The 17604-nt window shown below is 42.7% G+C and overlaps 1 protein-coding gene across 5 annotated transcripts in view; it reads right to left on the minus strand.

Annotated features, from left to right (window-relative positions):
* Window positions 1–14080, minus strand: part of Pkd2l2 (polycystin 2 like 2, transient receptor potential cation channel) — a 46469-nt gene extending 32389 nt beyond the window's left edge. For 2 of the 5 annotated variants that reach the window (XM_048368493.1, XM_048368491.1), the window contains exons 1-5: window positions 13992–14080; window positions 12820–12921; window positions 9314–9447; window positions 7222–7478; window positions 1793–2014 (exon numbers count right to left, since the gene is read on the minus strand). In XM_048368493.1, the coding sequence (XP_048224450.1) occupies window positions 1793–2014; window positions 7222–7478; window positions 9314–9447; window positions 12820–12921; window positions 13992–14022 (746 nt within the window). In that variant the 5' untranslated portion in view covers window positions 14023–14080. The remainder of the gene's footprint in view (window positions 1–1792; window positions 2015–7221; window positions 7479–9313; window positions 9448–12819; window positions 12922–13991) is intronic. The other 3 variants (XM_048368492.1, XM_048368495.1, XM_048368494.1) reach the window with 3 other exon arrangements.
* Between the last annotated feature and the right edge of the window lie 3524 nt (window positions 14081–17604).

The raw sequence follows: 17604 nt of genomic DNA on the forward strand, positions 1-17604 counted from the left end.
AAAGAGCTGGTACAGGCCTGTAATCCTACCACTATGGGAGGCAGAGGGAGGAGGATCCCAAACTTGAGGCCAGCCTGGGCTAAAAAGTGAGACTGTCTTTTGTGTTGTTGTCGTCTTAAAAAAGGAACAGAATTACAAAATTTACAGAGAACAAGTCTGGACTTAACCTCATATTACAACCTTCCCCAGTATGACTAAAAGTCAGACTTCTAATCTTATTTAGGACATAGAAATGAGTATACTCTTCATAAATGATGTTGATAAAAAGCTCTGATACTCTGAAAGAAAAGACTGATTAGATGAAGACTATGTCTATGAGGGGTCTGTGCCCCTAGCCTGTGCCAGGGCTTTTATACCTGGAGGAGGAGAGAATTCACACAGAAGAGAAGGGCTGACCAGCCCTGCCCCTGGTGAGCCCAGCATGGCACTCCCAGCTCGCTACACTTCCTGGTCACCCACTTCCAGCTCCTCGGCCTTCCTCTACCCACATGATCACACCTCTGGCAGGATGGCTGGGCTTCTGTTTGAACTCAAACAGGCAGTTGGGAGGTGTGATTCATGTCTCTTAAAACAAAAAAAAAAAAACTATAATGTAACGTAATTCCTTTTATTCATCGTTACTAATTTTATATGCTATAGTGTATTTTTCTTTTTTTCTTTTTTTTTTGGCCAGTCCTGGGCCTTGGACTCAGGGCCTGAGCACTGTCTCTGGCTTCTTTTTTTTTTTGCTCAAGGCTAGCACTCTGCCACTTGAGCCACAGCGCCACTTCTGGCCATTTTCTGTATATGTGGTGTTGGGGAATCGAACCTAGGGCTTCATGTATGGGAGGTAAGCACTCTTGCCACTAGGCCATATCCCCAGCCCCTATAGTGTATTTTTCTATCATCATCGTACAAGGGCAAAATCCCCTAGTCTGAAAAAACTCCAATTCCATTCTTTTTTTTTTTTTTTTTTGGCCAGTCCTGGGCCTTGAACTCAGGGCCTGAGCACTGTCCCTGGCCTCCTTTTGCTCAAGGCTAGCACTCTGCCACTTGAGCCACAGTGCCACTTCTGGCCATTTTCTGTATATGTGGTGCTGGGGAATCGAACCCAGGGCCTCATGTATATGAGGCAGGCACTCTTGCCACTAGGCCATATCCCCAGCCCCTCCAATTCCATTCTTTAGAGAAGAAAAGATTTGAGACTGATGAAAAAGTAGCTCAGATTTTGGTAGACATTGCTTCTCTTGAGGCAAAACAAACGCCCTTTTTGGGAAGTCCATTCTGGAAGGTAACCAAGACATTATATTGATCTGTTTACAGGAAGAAAATAGCATAGCTACATGATAGCTTTGTACAATGCAGAATGGCAAGAAATAAGATGATACATCCTTAGGCAATATAAAACACACTGTATGTGATTCTCCATGTTCTTAGGTATATTGTGAAATAATGAAAAACTAATGTTCATAGCTTATGCTTTTAATCTTAGCACTAATATGAATAAACTGAAAATTCCAATGAGAGCTCTAGATGCTTGTAAAATTCAATGCACTAATATAAAGTTTGTTTTTTGAATTCTGGGCCTGGTGGCTGTCCTTGAGCTCTTCAGCTCAAGTCTAGCACTCTACCACTTTGAGCCACAGCGCCACTTCAGGTTTTCTAGTGGTTAAATGGAGATAAGAGTCTCATGGACTTTCCTGACCAGGCTGGCTTCAAACTGTGATCCTCAAATCTCAGCCTCCTGCACAGCTATGATTACAGGCCTGAGCTACCTATACTTGGCATAATATAAAAGTTTTGAGTCACTCACCTGATGATGCAAAACAGATTTACATTAGCATTATATAGTGAAAAATCGATAAAAATAACTCTGGTCCCTCTTGTGATCCAGCTGTTTAGCCGAAGGTCAATGAACTTATTTTTAGTTTCAGATTTTGATTTTGATAAAGTGAAGATATATCCTCCATTTCCATAGACACCAACAAATCCCCAGTGCCATGGGGAGTTGGTATTAGAAGTAGAGTACTTCCATCTGTTAATATATAAAAATAATGAAGATATGCAAAACTGCAATTGGAAGGTATTTTAAGAAGTTAAACTAACATTTGGTATAAAGTAATCTTTCTGCTGGGTGCCTGTGGCTCATGTCTGTAATCCCAGCTACTCAAGAGGTTAAGATCTGAGTACTGTGGTTCAAAGCCAGCCCTGGCAGGAAAGTCTGTGAGATTCTTATCTGTAATTAACTACCCAAAAGCCTGCAGTGGAGCTGTGGCTCAAATGGTAGAGTGCTAGCATTGAGCAGAAAAAAGCTCAGGGACAGCACCTACGCCCTAGTTCAAGCCCCAGGACAGGCACACGTACACACAAAAATAAATCTTTCCACTTGGGAGGCAGAGGTAGGAGGATCATAATTTAAGCTAGTGTGGGCAAAGTTGGAGAGGATCTAAAAACTAAAAGTAAAATGGACCAGAGGTATGGCTCAAGTAGTAGAGTGCTTAATTTACTATTCAAAGGCCCTGATTAAATCCCTAGTATTACATAAGAAAAAAAAAACAACTAGTGGTTTTGAAAAAGTTGCAACACACAATTTAAGGATTAAGTTTACAGGGCTAAGATTTAGGGTGCAGAGTGTGACTCAAGTAGCAGTTGGCTTAGAAAGGGTGAGGCCCTAAGTGTAAACCCCAGGTCTACAAACAGAACAAAACAGAAACAACAAAAAAAATCTGCACAAATTTATTGGGCTGAAGGCATGTCTCAAGTGATAGAGCATCAGCCAAGCAAGTAAAGCAAGCAGGGCAACCTGAGTTCAAGCCCTGGAGCTGAAAAAGAAGAAAAGCCCTGTCGTTTTATTTTATATGGATTTGACTCTTCTGAACATTTATTTTCTTTTTCTTTCTCTGTCAGTGAAGAGACAGTGAAGAGGCCTCTTACTCTTGCTTGGCTTTTTCACTTGAGGGTGGTGGCTCTACCAGCTCCTACTTCTACCTTTTCCTGGCTAATTCTGCCTGAGCTGGGTTTGAACTGTGGTCCTCAGAGTACAGCCTCCAGAGTAGCTAGGTTTCACGAGTGGCCCACTAGGGCCCAAGTATTCTCAATGTGTTTTGGGGGTGTGGGGGGGGGGGTTGTGCCTGCACAGTACTGGGGCTTAAGCTCAGTGTCTTATGCTCTTTCTTGGCTTTTTCTCTCCAGGTTGGTCCTCTACCACTTGAGTGACACCTCTACTTCTACCTTTTTACTGGCCACTCTGGCTTTCAAATCTCGATCCCCAGATCCCAGTCTCCCAAGTAGTTAGGATTGCAGGTGTTAGTCACCAGTAGACAACTTGAACATTTCATATATATGAAATCATATGCACATTAAAGGACTAATATTCAATAGTTTTACTTTTTAGTGCCTACTATGGGTGACATATTAGACTACAAGCTCTAAGAAAAATTTTTAAAAATCTGTATATTGCCTCCAAGAATTTAGAAAGTAGAAATTAGGGCTTTTTGTTTCCAACATATGTTTTCTTTTTTTTTAAATTTCATTTTATTATCAAGGTGATGTTCAGAGCAGTTACAGTTACATATGTAAGGTAGTAAGTACATCTCTTTGTCAAACTCGTTACCTCCTCCCTCATTTTTCTCCTTGTCTGTCTTCTTATATGATGCTTAATCTTAAATAGAATAAGACTATTAGAGTTGTAGGTCGGGAGAACATGATTCTAACTATGAGACTATGTTGGAGAATGAGGAGAAAGAGAAGAAAAAAAGAGGGTGAATACTCTGAAGTATAGTGCAACTATGTATGAAAATAGCAGGAAGAACCTCAATAATAGCTGTTGATTGTGGGGTGCTGGTGGCTCATTCCTGTAATCCAAGCAGTGCAACTATGTGTAAAAATAGCAGGAAGAACCTCAATAAAAGCTGTTGATTGTGGGGTGCTGGTGGCTCATTCCTGTAATCCAAGCTACTTAGGAGGCTGAGACCTGAGGATTGTGGTTTGAAGTCAGCCGGGGCAGGAAAGTCCATGAGACTGTTACCTCCAATTCACCAAAAAGTCAGAAGTGAAGCCGTGGCTCAAGTGGTAGAGTGCTAGCCTTGAACACAATAGCTCAGGGCCAGAGTCCATGTCCTGAGTTCAAGTCCCAAGGCCAGCACAAGGGGGGCGGGGGACAAAGCTGTGGATTTCTGGGCACCAGTGGCTAACACCTATAACCCCAGGTACTCAAAAGGCTGGGATCTGAGGACTAAGGTTTAAAGCTAGCCTGAGCAGCAAAGTCCATGAGACTCTTATCTCCAATTAATGATCACAAAGCCTGGAGCAGAGCTCTACTTCTCGTGGCAAAACACTAGTCTGAGTGAAAAAGCTAAGGTACAGTCCCCATACCCTGAATTCAAACCTCAGTACTAGCACGTATGTGTGTGCACACACAACTGTTAATTGCTTGGCACTGGTGGCTCATACCTGTAATCCTAATTTGCTCAGGAGGCTAAGACCTAGAGGATCAAAGCTCAAAGCCAGCCAAACAGGCATTAAAATCCTAGAGAGTTGGGCTGGGGATACGGCCTAGTGGCAAGAGTGCTTGCCTCATATACATGAAGCCCTGAGTTCAATTCCCCAGCACCACATATACAGAAAACGCCCAGAAGTGGTGCTGTGGCTCAAGTGAGCAAAAAGAAGCCAGGGACAGTGCTCAGGCCCTGAGTCCAGTCCCCAAGACTGGCAAAAATAAAAGTCCTAGAGAGTAACCAATTAACCATCAAAATGCCATACTGGGGTCATAGTTGAAATGGTAGGGCACCAGCTATGTACAAATTTGGGGGCTATATCAGCATCCTGCCCCAAAAATGGCAGAATAGCATGAAGGGGAGCAACAGAGGGATAAGGTTAATTGTATGAACACTGTATATACATTTGTAGAAATTTTACAACAAAACACCCTTTATACAATTAATGTATGGTTATTTTTTTCAAAGCAAGATAGTAATAGAAAACACAAAGTCTTGTGTAATGGTACACACGTATCCCAGACACTTGGGAAGACGAGGCAAAACTATCTTAAGGCCTGGGAATGTGGCCTAGTGATAGAGTGCTTGCCTTGCATACATGAAGCCCTGGGTTTAATGTCTCAGCACCACATATATAGAATAAGCCAGAAGTGGCGCTGTGGCTCAAGTGGCAGAGTGCTAGCCTAGAGCAAAAAGAAGCCAGGGACAGTGCTCAGGCCCTGAGTCCAAGGCCCAGGACTGGCAAAAAAACAAAACAAAACAAAAAAGTAGTAAATGGAACTAATGTAATATTATTTAAAAAAAAAAAAAGGATAATGCTCTACTGCTTGAGCCACAGCACCACTTCGGCTTTTTGGTGGTTAGGTCATGAGTCTCATGAGCTTTCTCTCTCAGGCTGGCTTCAATGGCAATCCTCGGATCTCAGCCTTCTGAGTAGCTAGTAGTACAGGCCTAAGCCACACTTGTACCATTGAGGGTTTTCTGCATATGATTATTAAACTGAAACACAAAAATTTATTACTCCCACTTTCTCCTGGATTCCCATTTCAGTATCCTATGTTTCTAACTAACGAATTTTACATTTTAGATAAACAACCAAATGACTTCTAATTTTGGGGTTGTGGAGAAATGACAGATATTCTAAGCATAAGAGGGTAAACTAAACCTAAACCACAGAGTTTTGATATTTAAAGTATCTGTAGTTATAGGATTCAGGATATTAGAATAACTAAGACATTAGTCTTGAGATTCAAATTTAAAATGTATTAATAATTGATTTATCTTGTAATTTTGTGTTAAAGTGAGTAGTAATATTCACTTGTGTTATTTAATGTGTAATTTTACTTATGAATTATATAAATCCTCAAGAACGTCTAAGTTGGGCTGGGAATGTGGCCTAGTGGTAGAGTGCTTGCCTAGCATGCATGAAGCCCTGGGTTCAATTCCTGAGTACCAGATAAACAGAACAAGCCAGAAATGGTGATGTGGCTCTAGTGGTAGAGCTATAGCCTTGAGCACAGAGAGGCTCAGGGACAGAGCCCAGGCCCTGAGTTCAAGGCCAGGACTAGAAAAAAAAAAAAGTCGAAGTCTCAGGAGAGAGAAGGGAAAAGGAATGATGCAGCTGTGTACCAGTAGTTCACGCCTGCAATCCTAGCTACTCTGGAGGCTGAGATTTGAGGATCATGGTTTGAAGGCAGCTGAGGCAGAATAGTCCCCATGAGACTCATCTCCAATTAACTACTCAAAAACTGGAAGTGGGGCTGTAGCTCAAAGTGGTAGAGCACTAGTCTTGAGCAAAAGGACTCAGGGACAGCACCCAGGCCCTGATCTGAACCCCCCTGACCAAAAAAAGATTTAAATGTGAAAATACGTAGTGTCTATATATGAAAAAAAAATGCTAATGTTATATAAGGAAGAAACAGGTCAAGTCAAAAAAATCTCCAAAACCAATTAGTTCTGGAGGTCTAGGAAAGGTTAGTGAAGAAGGGATGTATAATTTATATTTATAATGGTGGGAAAATAGTGTGTGCACAGTAGGTGGTAGAAAACAGCCCCATGACAGAAAACAATTGTGTACTATAAAATCAAGTAATTGCAGTAGGAAGTTATTTAGAAACAAGAAGTATATGATAGAAGAAACAGCTAAAAGAACAAATAGGAGTTATTTCTGGAGAATGAGCACTATGAGTCAGTTGAAAAGGTGGACCTTTTGCAGGACTCTGAAAGTGCAATGTATAAATAGCCCTGATACCAGCAGATTTTTGGTGAAGGGGAGGCGACCCCTTTTAATACTAGCAGCCATAGAGGAGATCACTGAAGTAAGTGAAAGGGAAGAGAGAGGAAAGTGGCAGAGCATTCCTATGACACTTCCTAAGGAGACCACATAATTTTGGAGCGTTTGAGGAATCTGGCCAGTGCCAGAAAAGCTTGATGATTGGAGAAACAAAACTGAAATGCTTTACCCTGCATCCACTATGACTAAACATTTCATATGTCCCACCCCATCTCACCCCACCCCCACCAAACACTTTGTAACCTAAGGTAAGCAAACCACAAAAAGCCCCCCAAGCAACCCAAACAACTTTACTAAGCAACACCATCTTCAAGCTTTCCTTAATACTACTGAGACCGTCACCTGACCTTCCGGTTTCCAGCCTGCCTTTATTAGGAAAAACACGTATTTCTACAATTCTTAAAAGATACAATGGCATCTGCCAGAGTTATTGTATACTATTATACTACTTACTCAGAATCAACTCTAAGGCCAAAGTCAGCTAGGTCTTCATTTTCAGAAGCATATTTATCGTAACATTCACTCATCAAAGACTGAAAAGATGAATAAACCTTGCACGTATTGTTGCGAACTTTTAGTTGCCGGACTCTGGGAACTCCTAGAAGAATGTTCTCATAGTAGATGCGACTGCTGTTCTTTAAATCATATAGCTTCTGGTTATTATACCACGAGTCCCAGTATAAACCATCCAAAAGGGGTCCTTCCATAAACTTTATAAAGATAAATTATATGAGAAAAAATATTTTCACATTAACAAAATTAATCATACAATTATTCATTTAAGAGATGGTGAAAATTATTGCCTGAAGCACCATCAATATTAATGGTAATCTAGGGCTAGAGGCATGGTTCAGCAATAGAGAACTTGCCTAACATATGAGAGGAGAGGCTGAGTTCAAACATCAGTATCTTAAGAAACAATCTAAAAATGGTAATGCTGCTGCTGGTTTACACTCATTGAGCACTTACTATATACTAGGCATTACACTAAGTACACTACAAATGTTAACTTTAATTCAACCCCAAATTCTTCTCTCCTTATATGAACATATTGAAAATATAAGATACTTGCAATGAATAAACAGCAAAGCTGGTTATAGTCACACCTTATGACAGTATATTGCCATTATCTAAACCTTTCCCCCTCTTCCTCTACAACTCTAACTATGATGACTGCTAATACTGGCTATGTGTCTATCTTCTCATTCTAAGAGATCCCAAACCTACGGTTCATTTCCTTCATCTTCATTGTCAATGGAAATTTATGTATCTCAAAGCAGCACAATGCAAGAGGCAAGTTTCATTACTTCTCTTATTCTAAGCCAATGATCTAGGATTGTTCAGCACTTAATCTCACAGTTGTGACGAGTCATCACTGACAAAATATCTCAGAAGAAAGATTTATTTAATCTCACGGCTTCAGAAAGTTTCCATCATGGTGGGAGAGAATGGCAGAAGATCACATGGTAGTCTGGAAATACCTTCACAGACATACCTACAAGTATGCTTTACTAACCTAATCACTTCTCAATCCAACTGAGTTGATATTAAAAATTAGCCATCACATCCTCTCATTCAGGAAATGAGCTTGGTAAGTTTAAATTTCCTAGCATAGTATTATGTGGTCTCTGTCCAGTTAATAACTTTGCTTTTTTAAAAATTTCTTTTATATGCCTACCCCCAATACCAAACATAGCTCCATATGTAGAAATATAGGTAGCACAAGCTGTTTATAGGATGCCTTTTTCTTATTCATCTTTTATTTTTTGCTCAGTCATGAGGCTTGAACTCAGAGCCTGAGCGCTGTCCCTGAGCTCTTTTGCTCAAAACTAGCACTCTACCACTTTGAGCCACAATACCACCTCTGGTTTTCTGGTTGTTAATTGGAGATAAGTCTCACAGACTTTCCTGCCTAGTCTGGCTTTGAAATACGATCCTTAGATCTCAGCCTCCTGAATAATTAGGGTTACAGGCATGAGCCACCAGTGCCCGGCTTACTCATCCTTTAAATCTCAACTGTCATTACTGCTGAAAATCCTCTCTGCCTCATTACTTTGTCTACATTTCACATGGATGTCAGACTGTCATATCTGTTCTCTTAGTTGTTTTTTTTTTTCACTATCTGAGTATCTTGCTGTGTATTCCAATAGTATACATCTGTCATTCCAGCAACACAGGGAGCATAAATGGGAGGACTAAAATCCAAGTCCGCTCAGGCAAAAATATAAGACTATTTCCAAACAACTAGAGTAAAAAGGGTGGGGTATGGTGTAGAAGAAGTGAAGAACCTACCCAGCAAGCCTAAAGCCTCAAGTTCAACCTCTAAAGTCTAAAAGTCTTTTATTTTCCACATGAAATGAGAATGTCTGAAAAATAGATTTATAAGAATTGTACCACACTATGAATAGAGGTCCTCAATAAACACAACAGATTGGTTGATTCTAATCATTTATAGAAATGATTTCAATTTTTGCTCTTTCCTTCAACAAATACTTCCTGAGCACTTACTATGTGTGATAAGGTGATATATCACCTGATATCTTACCTTCCAAAAATCAGTTATGCTTCGAATAGACTTAAAGTTGGTTCTTTCATCATCAGGTACAGAAGTGTCCAAAAATAGAGATGACATAACCTTGTTTAAATAATACATATGTGGGTTTACCATTCCAAAAGTCACTAAAGAGAAGAAAAATTTTTGTTTAAAAATATTAAAACTCAATTACCAAGATCAAAAATGTTGCATTCTGTTACCAATTTTATTTATGTATTTATTTTTCCTGGGCTGTGGATTCAGGGCCTGAGCACTGTCCCTGGCTTCTTTTAGCCTAAGGCTAGCACTCTACCTCTTGAGCCTCAGCGCACCTTCTGTCTTTTTTCTGTTTATATGGTGTTGAGGAATTGAACCCGGGCTTCATGAATGCTAGGCAAACACTCTACAACTAAGCCACATCCCCAGCTCCCCTCCCACTCCAATTTTATTTTTGATTTTTTTTTCTTTTTTGCCAGTCCTGGGTCTTGATTCTGGGCCTGGGTGCTGTCCCTGAGCTCCTTTTTGCTGAAAGCTACCTCTCTACAACCCGAGCCACTGTGCCACTTCTGGCTTTTTCTGTGATTAACTGGAGATACGAGTCTCACAGACTTTGCTGCCTGGGCTGGCTTCAAAGCACGATACTCAGATTTCAGCCTCCTGAGTAGCTAGGATCATAGGTATGAGCTACCAGTGCTCCAGATTTCCCTTATACTATAGATATATGCTGCTGCTGCTAATAATAATAATAATAATAATAATAATAATAATAATGAACTAAACAACCGAGCTGAACCTAAGTGGCAGGAGTCATGGGTAAATGGCTCTTATTTTAGGTCCATTTAAAACAAAATCTGAAATTGAAATATACAAAGCAGGATGAATTTTCTTAAGATACTATTACTAAAGCTGATTGTTCAGGCTTTATGCATACACATTTATAAAGAAAATAATTTTAAGCTGGATGCTGGTGGGTCATGCCTGTAATCCTAGCTACTCAAGAGGCTGAGGTCTGAGGATCATGATTCACAGCCATCTGGGACAGGAAAGTCCATAAGACTCTTATCTCCAATAAACGACTCGAAAAAAGCCAGAAGTGGTACTGTGGCTAAAGTGGTGCAATTCTAGCTTGAGCAAAAAGCAGCTCAGGGACAGCACCTAGACCCAGAGTTCAAGCCCTAGGACAGGCAAAAAATAAATTAAAATAAGTAAATAAAACCATAGTAAGAAAAAAACCCAAACAAGTATCTTTATCATTCCATGATGCACATGTGCCTATGCCATTCTTTACAATCACATTTATTTCAGTGTATTTACCACATGTTAAATCTTACTGAGGAATAATTAGGTTATTTCCAATTCTTTATTATAAGAAATGTTAAAATATTTCTGAATAGTGGTTAGGAATGTTTTTACTTGTACTTTTTCATTTTCTGAATGTTTTATAATATGCATGTATTATTTTTATAACTAAGGTTGTGTGGACTGGGGCTTGAACTCAGAGCCTCACATTCTTGCTTAGCTTTTTCACTCTAGCACTTGAGCCAGACCTCCACTTCCAACATTTTACTGATTAAATGGAGGCAGGAATCTCACTTTGTCTGTCTGGGCTGGCTTTGAACCACAACCCTCAGATCTCAGGATCTCAAATGTCCTGTTAGCTAGGACTACAGGTGTGAGCCACTAGTGTCCCTTCTTCCCCCAGTTAAGCTTTTATAAACATAGGATACTTTAATTACAATAGGCTACAAAGACTACTGGTCTTTGTGCACGTGTATGGGGGGGAGAGGGAGGGGTGCCATGGGGTTTGAATCCAGGACCTGGGCACTGTTTCTGAACTCTTTTGCTCAAGGCAAGAATCTTACAGGGTCTATTCTGTCTGGGCTGGCTTCAAACGACAATCCTGAATAGCTAGGATTACAGGCGTGAGCCACCAGCGCCCCTTGGTTACAGTTGTCTTTTTTTTTTACCAGTCCTGGGCCTTGGACTCAGGGCCTGAGCACTGTCCCTGGCTTCCTTTTGCTCAAGGCTAGCACTCTGCCACTTGAGCCACAGCGCCACTTCTGGCTGTTTTCTGTATATGTGGTGCTGGGGAATTGAACCCAGGGCCTCATGTATACGAGGCAAGGTCTCTTGCCACTAGGCCATATCCCCAGCCCTCAGTTGTCTTTAAGATGACAAACTTACTTCTGCAGCACTAATTAGTACAACTACCTGTGTGTAGCATATGCCTTGAAGAGAAGAAAGAAATCCTGAACATGAGTTTTACAGTGACTGGATGTTGGGCAATTAAAGGAGAAAAAGCTCTTTTTTTTTTTTTTTTTGCCAGTCCTGGGCCTTGGACTCAGGGCCTGAGCACTGTCCCTGGCTTCTTCCCGCTCAAGGCTAGCACTCTGCCACTTGAGCCACAGCGCCGCTTCTGGCCATTTTCTGTATATGTGATGCTGGGGAATCGAACCTAGGGCCTCGTGTATCCGAGGCAGGCACTCTTGCCACTAGGCTATATCCCCAGCCCGAGAAAAAGCTCTTTAATATGCTCTTCACATATTATATAGAGAATGCCAGTGACACAGCAGAAATTCAGGTTGAATAGTTTTCTCAGTCCTCCTTAAAAGTTTCCATTGATTCAGCACAAGCATACTTTACTATTAACTGTGTACCAGGCCAGTGAAAAGAACAAGCTAATGGTACACTGAGATTTAATATTTGCTCCTATTTGTACTTTGCTTTATGAGCTTGAGCTAGTCTTGATTTCTTTCAGAGCCAAACAGACAAGTTCCAATCACCATTTGTAGGAATTATTTCAAATAGATACATTAAACAATAGAAATAATTATATTCAGTCAATGTTGCCTATGGAGCTCTTTATAATATCTATGACCCTGAAGTTTTGCCTTTAAAAATGAAGCAAGGGGGCTGGGAATATGGCCTAGTGGCAAGAGTGCTTACCTCGTATACATGAAGCCCAGGGTTGGATTCCTCACCACCACATATATAGAAAACAGCCAGAAGTGGCGCTGTGGCTCAAGAGGCAGAGTGCTAGCCTTGAGCAAAAAGAAGCCAGGGACAGTGCTCAGGCCCTGAGTCCAAGCCCCAGGACTAACAAACAAAAACAAATAAAAATGAAGCAAGCTCACACCTGTAATCCTAGCTACTGGAAGGGTGAGATCTGAGGATCATGGTTCAAAGTCAGCAGAGGCAAGAAAGTCCATGAGACACATATCCAATTAAGTACCCAAAAAGCTCAAAGTGGAGCTCTGGCTCGGGGAGTAGAGCACTAGTCTTGAGCAAAAAAAAAAATCAGGAACAGCTCCTAGATCCCAAGTTCAAGCCCCAGGGATTGGCACAGAAACAACAACAAACACCTGGAAATAAGTGTCAGTCATAGGATAATGGGTGTAAAATGTGTCACTTCACCTGGGAAATTTTAGTAATGTATACCATATGGCTTTATATTGCATTTCCACATTTTAGCTTCTAGTGCAAACTATCAACATCTTTGTCTACATCTGGATACTTACATATACATAGATTTATTAAAAAAATAAAGTAGAGTAACAACTCTTGAAGTGTGGTTGTAATTTGTACCTCGTTTCTGTATTGAAGATTATGTATTGAAGTACCTGAAAGATATATGACAAATTTTTTCGTTACCTTACTATGCAATTATAATTTATATAAAAGTAACAAGGAAACGGCCACTTTGAGTTGTGAGACACACACAGAAACACTCCAATGTCATTCTGGTTCTTTCTTAATTCTCACTTACTGGAGGCAGGGACAACTACTAAGTTTTCCCACAGGGCAAACAGGCAAGTATTTTATAACTATGAACGAACAGATTTTTAGAACACGAGTGCTTCCTCACCAGTTCTGCCTTAAGTAACAATTAAAATAGAGAAACGTACGCATGTATTCATGTTCTTCATCGCTACCTTCTTGGAACGGCCATGACTCCGGCACCCAGGCCTAGAGAGACGGCCTAACCAAAGCCATGCAGCCTCGGGGTGCACGGCCTAGACAAAATACCAATACAACCTAAATAATTTAGGCTGCCAGAAGTCAGTGGACCTAGGGTACTTTGAGTCATGATTGAAAACGGCCTTGCCTAAGTAACTGAGCTTGAATAAAACTGCTTTCCTTTCCCACACACAGGGAGTTGAAATCAGTCCCGCAGCCAACTATTAACAACGTTAAGCCCTAGCGGCGATTCTAAGCCAGGCCAAGGCCTGGGACTCGAGGAAGCGCCTCCCGGACCCGCTAGGGCGGTCAGTCAGCCAGGCGGGGGGGCCTCGAGCCCAGCGGCTGCTCCGGGCAGCCCTGCAGGATGACCCCGAGCTCCAGGGGCCGCCCCCGGGGGCCGCCCCCCGCCTTTCCAGACCCCGGCGGCCTCAGCAGCAGGGCCCTCCCGCACCCGGGGGGGCCTGGGGGGCCCTGGAAGCCGGGCTTCTCCGGGCCAGGGGTGGGCGCTGGGGCCCTCCCGTGAAAGCGGCTTCCCGGCCGGAGGTCGCCAGGGCCCCCAGCGTCCCCTCCACGCGGGCGGAGATGGGGCGCTGCGCAATCCCTTCGGCTCGGTCGCCGGAGCGTGAGCCCGGGAGCCCCAGGGTAACGAGTTCGAGTCCCGGAAATAAATAGAAGAAGACGAAGAAGAACCCCCTGCTCGGTGTCCATAACTGCCAATGAGTCCCCTCACCGCCTCGGTGCCACCGAGATGCCTCGGCCATCGCGGAGGCGGGCGCCTCCGCACGTTGGGCCGCTCGCTGCTCGGGCGCGCCAGCCCCACAGCGCTGCGCCTGCGCCGTCGCCCGGCCACCGGCACGGGAGCGGCGTCCGGGCCCGAAGGCTCCGCCCCCCGCAGGTGCTGCTCCGCCCCGCGCGGGCGCATCGAGGACTTAGTCCCTACCGTCACCCATGGCGGCAACAAAAAGACTGCCGCGTGGGGGCTGGGGGGCTAGGAGTGGGGCTGGGCGGTGGAGGGCTCGCCTGGCATGCACGAAGCCCTGGGTTCGATTCCTCAGCACCACTTAAACCGACAAGGCCGGAAGTGGGGCTGTGGCTCAAGAGGTAGAGCGATAATGGCCTGGAGCACCGGAAGCTCAGGCCTGAGCTGAGGCCTCAGGCAAAAAAGGAAGGAAGGAAAGGAAAGAAGCCGAAGTAGCTATCCATGTCCATGGGTATTGCGGGGCACACCTGGGACCCCAGCCTTCAGGAAGGCCAGGGCCGAGGGTCTGGAGTTCAATGGCTGGGGTTTGTCTCCTCTTTTTGATTCATTTCAATAGTTGAGAGGAAAGAAATGATAGGAATAGTTGAAATTGCACACTACAACATAAGGAAGCACATCCATTCGAAGTACAGTTGCCTTTCAAAATAAAGTGACAAGTGAGCGTCTACGGCCATACCACCCTGAACGCGCCTGATCTCAAAATAAAGAGACATAATCACACACAACAAAATGCCGTTGACTTCTTTTTGGTAAATTTTTTGTTTTGGGAAAATTATAGATTCATATTCAGTCGTCAGCAGCCAGATTTGGTGTAGTCGCCCAGTTTCTCACAATAGCAGCCTCTTGCAACACGACATACAATATCACAACCAGGACAGTGAAATGGACACGGTCAGAACACAACGTCCTCATCCCCAGAGACCTGGGCCCCACCCAGGGCCCTCGCCCGCCTTGTGGCCTTGTGTCTGGGGACCTGGGAACTTGCTCTGACACACACCCATTTTTTCCCTGGAGAGCCACACAGCCCCTTAGCCCGGTCCTTCTGTCTGCTGGAGAAGATGTCGAGCAAGAGCTGGACCTAGTGAAAGTTAGGAGAAAGAGAGAGGAGAAGGAAATATGGCAGAAAAGGTGATAGGTCAGGATGTCACAGGAAAACAGCGTTGTAATTCATCCCCAGACATTTTCTCAATACAGACATGAGTTTTAGGTTTAAATAGAAAAAAAAAATAGAAGCAGATGACAAAGGTATGTGTCAGTTCAAAGTCTGGGTTACAGGTATGGCCACACTGGTCAAAATATTTAATCTTCTTGGGTTCTGGAGAAGTTGCTACTGCTGTCATCACTTGAGGGGATGCAACCTGGGTCCCATGAGATGGTTTCTCACACTCCAGGGTGAAGCCTGACCATTGTTAGTAATTACCAACTGTTCCTTAGTGGTAGTTCTAGTCCTTATCACAAGGATGTTATTGGTCATCCTGCCTTTCTTGGAACACAAGGTAATTGCAAAGTATCTGTGGAGAGAAAGGCTTTGAACCATAACAAATGTTTTTAGTTGATTCATGACAACAATAACATTTTGAGGACCTGTTACCAATGTGCTTCCAATAGACTGTAATTAGATTGTCTCTAGAGTGAGAATAACAGCATTGGCCTGTGGACACTTTGAACGCTTTTTGAAGATGTCTGTAAGAAATTCTTATTCCTAAAGGCCAATTGACAGAGTTGAGGTCATCTGGAAGCCGGGAAGTTTTAATCACTTTAGGTTCCCTTTGTATGTCTTCATCACACGTGACTAACCGCTATTTATTAATATGATGGAAACCAAGAGGGCTCTTGCCAGAGCCAAGCCAATGCCAGTGCCATGTTCTTGAATCCAAAGCAACCAAGCCATTTTTTCCATACAAAGTTTATTACAATGGTTCTAAAAAAAATCCCTAAATAATACAACAGTTTGAAAAACAAAGCGTTTTCTGTTTAAAAAAAGAGACGTTTTAAAAGGGTAAGGAATGATTAACAACAGCCATCCAAATCAACGGCAATCTTGGAAATGGAGATGTGAACTTAAATCCCATTCATTTGGCACTAGTCAAGAATGACCTTCAAAATGTGGGAGGGGCTGGGGATATAGCCTAGTGGCAAGAGTGCCTGCCTCGGATACACGAGGCCCTAGGTTCGATTCCCCAGCACCACATATACAGAAAACGGCCAGAAGCGGCGCTGTGGCTCAAGAGGCAGAGTGCTAGCCTTGAGCGGGAAGAAGCCAGGGACAGTGCTCAGGCCCTGAGTCCAAGGCCCAGGACTGGCCAAAAAACAAAACAAAACAAAACAAAAAAAAATCAAAATGTGGGAGAACTTGGAAATACTCTGATTATAATAATAAAATCAATATATCACAAGGGAAATAAGATATCTGCAGGAACTTGACTCAAAGTTAGCTAATTACACATTGGATCACAGTAAGTCTTAAAATTAAAAACAAAAACAAATAAACCAAGGAGCAAAAAGAGGAGTTACATGAGTGGAGGGAGGAAGGGTGAGCCAAAACAGTCATATATCCAATATACACTATGTAAAAAAGAAATGAACCACTTAACCTTAGGTTAGGGATGGGATGGGAATGATGAGGAGAATGATGACTAACATTTATTGAGATGTATTGTACTCATAACCTGACTTCTGGAACTGAAGTCCCTTCCTACAACTACTCAATAAAAATAAACAATTTTTCTTGTCAGTTGTGGGACTATGAATTCTGGGCCTGGGTGCTGTTCCTGAGCTCTTCAGTTCAAGGCTAGCACTCTACCACTTGAGCCAAGCGCCACTTCTGGTTTTCTGGTGGTTATTTGGAGATAAGAACCTGCCTGGGCTTTGAGCTGTGATCCTCAGATCTCATCCCCCTGAGTAGCTATGATTACAGGCACGAGCCACCTGTGCCTGGCTAACAACTACTTTTTAAAACCCTCAAAACAAAACAAATAAAGCAATGCGCCAACAAGATACAGAAAGGACAGGTGGAAGAAGGCCTGAGATGCAGGATGTGGCCCCATCTCCCCAAGTCCCTCAGACTGGAGACAGATTGAGCAGCCCACCTGACCATCTGATTATAATGACTAACCTTGCAACTTTAACCTTTCAAATCATTCAGTGTAGGCTCCATCTCAATTCAGTACTTTCAAGCAAAATTGAGATCATAGTTTCGTACTCTGTATAACTCTATGTACGCACAATTAAGGACCTTGCAGAGGACTGGGAGTGTTATAATTAAAACTGTATTTGAGAACAGAAATGAAAAAATGGCTTTCTACCAATTTTACTGGTTACTTAATATACCTCACAATAGAGATTGTGATAGATGGTAGTATTCTCATTCACGGGCTGTCCAATTTTTATTTTTTTAGCTTACCTTTGGGCCTTTTAATCATATCCTGAGTGACCATAACAAGTTTCCTGCTTTGTATCAGATGGCCCAGAAGGACACATCGATAGCCACTGCCATGGTCTCCTTACTACTTCACTTCAGCTGCACCTGGGTGGATCTGTTTACCTTAGAAAATGAGAATGGTTTGTGGATTCTTCCTGCACT

Source organism: Perognathus longimembris, chromosome 19 (assembly GCF_023159225.1).
Source record: "Perognathus longimembris pacificus isolate PPM17 chromosome 19, ASM2315922v1, whole genome shotgun sequence".
Classification (NCBI taxonomy): Eukaryota; Metazoa; Chordata; class Mammalia; order Rodentia; family Heteromyidae; genus Perognathus; species Perognathus longimembris.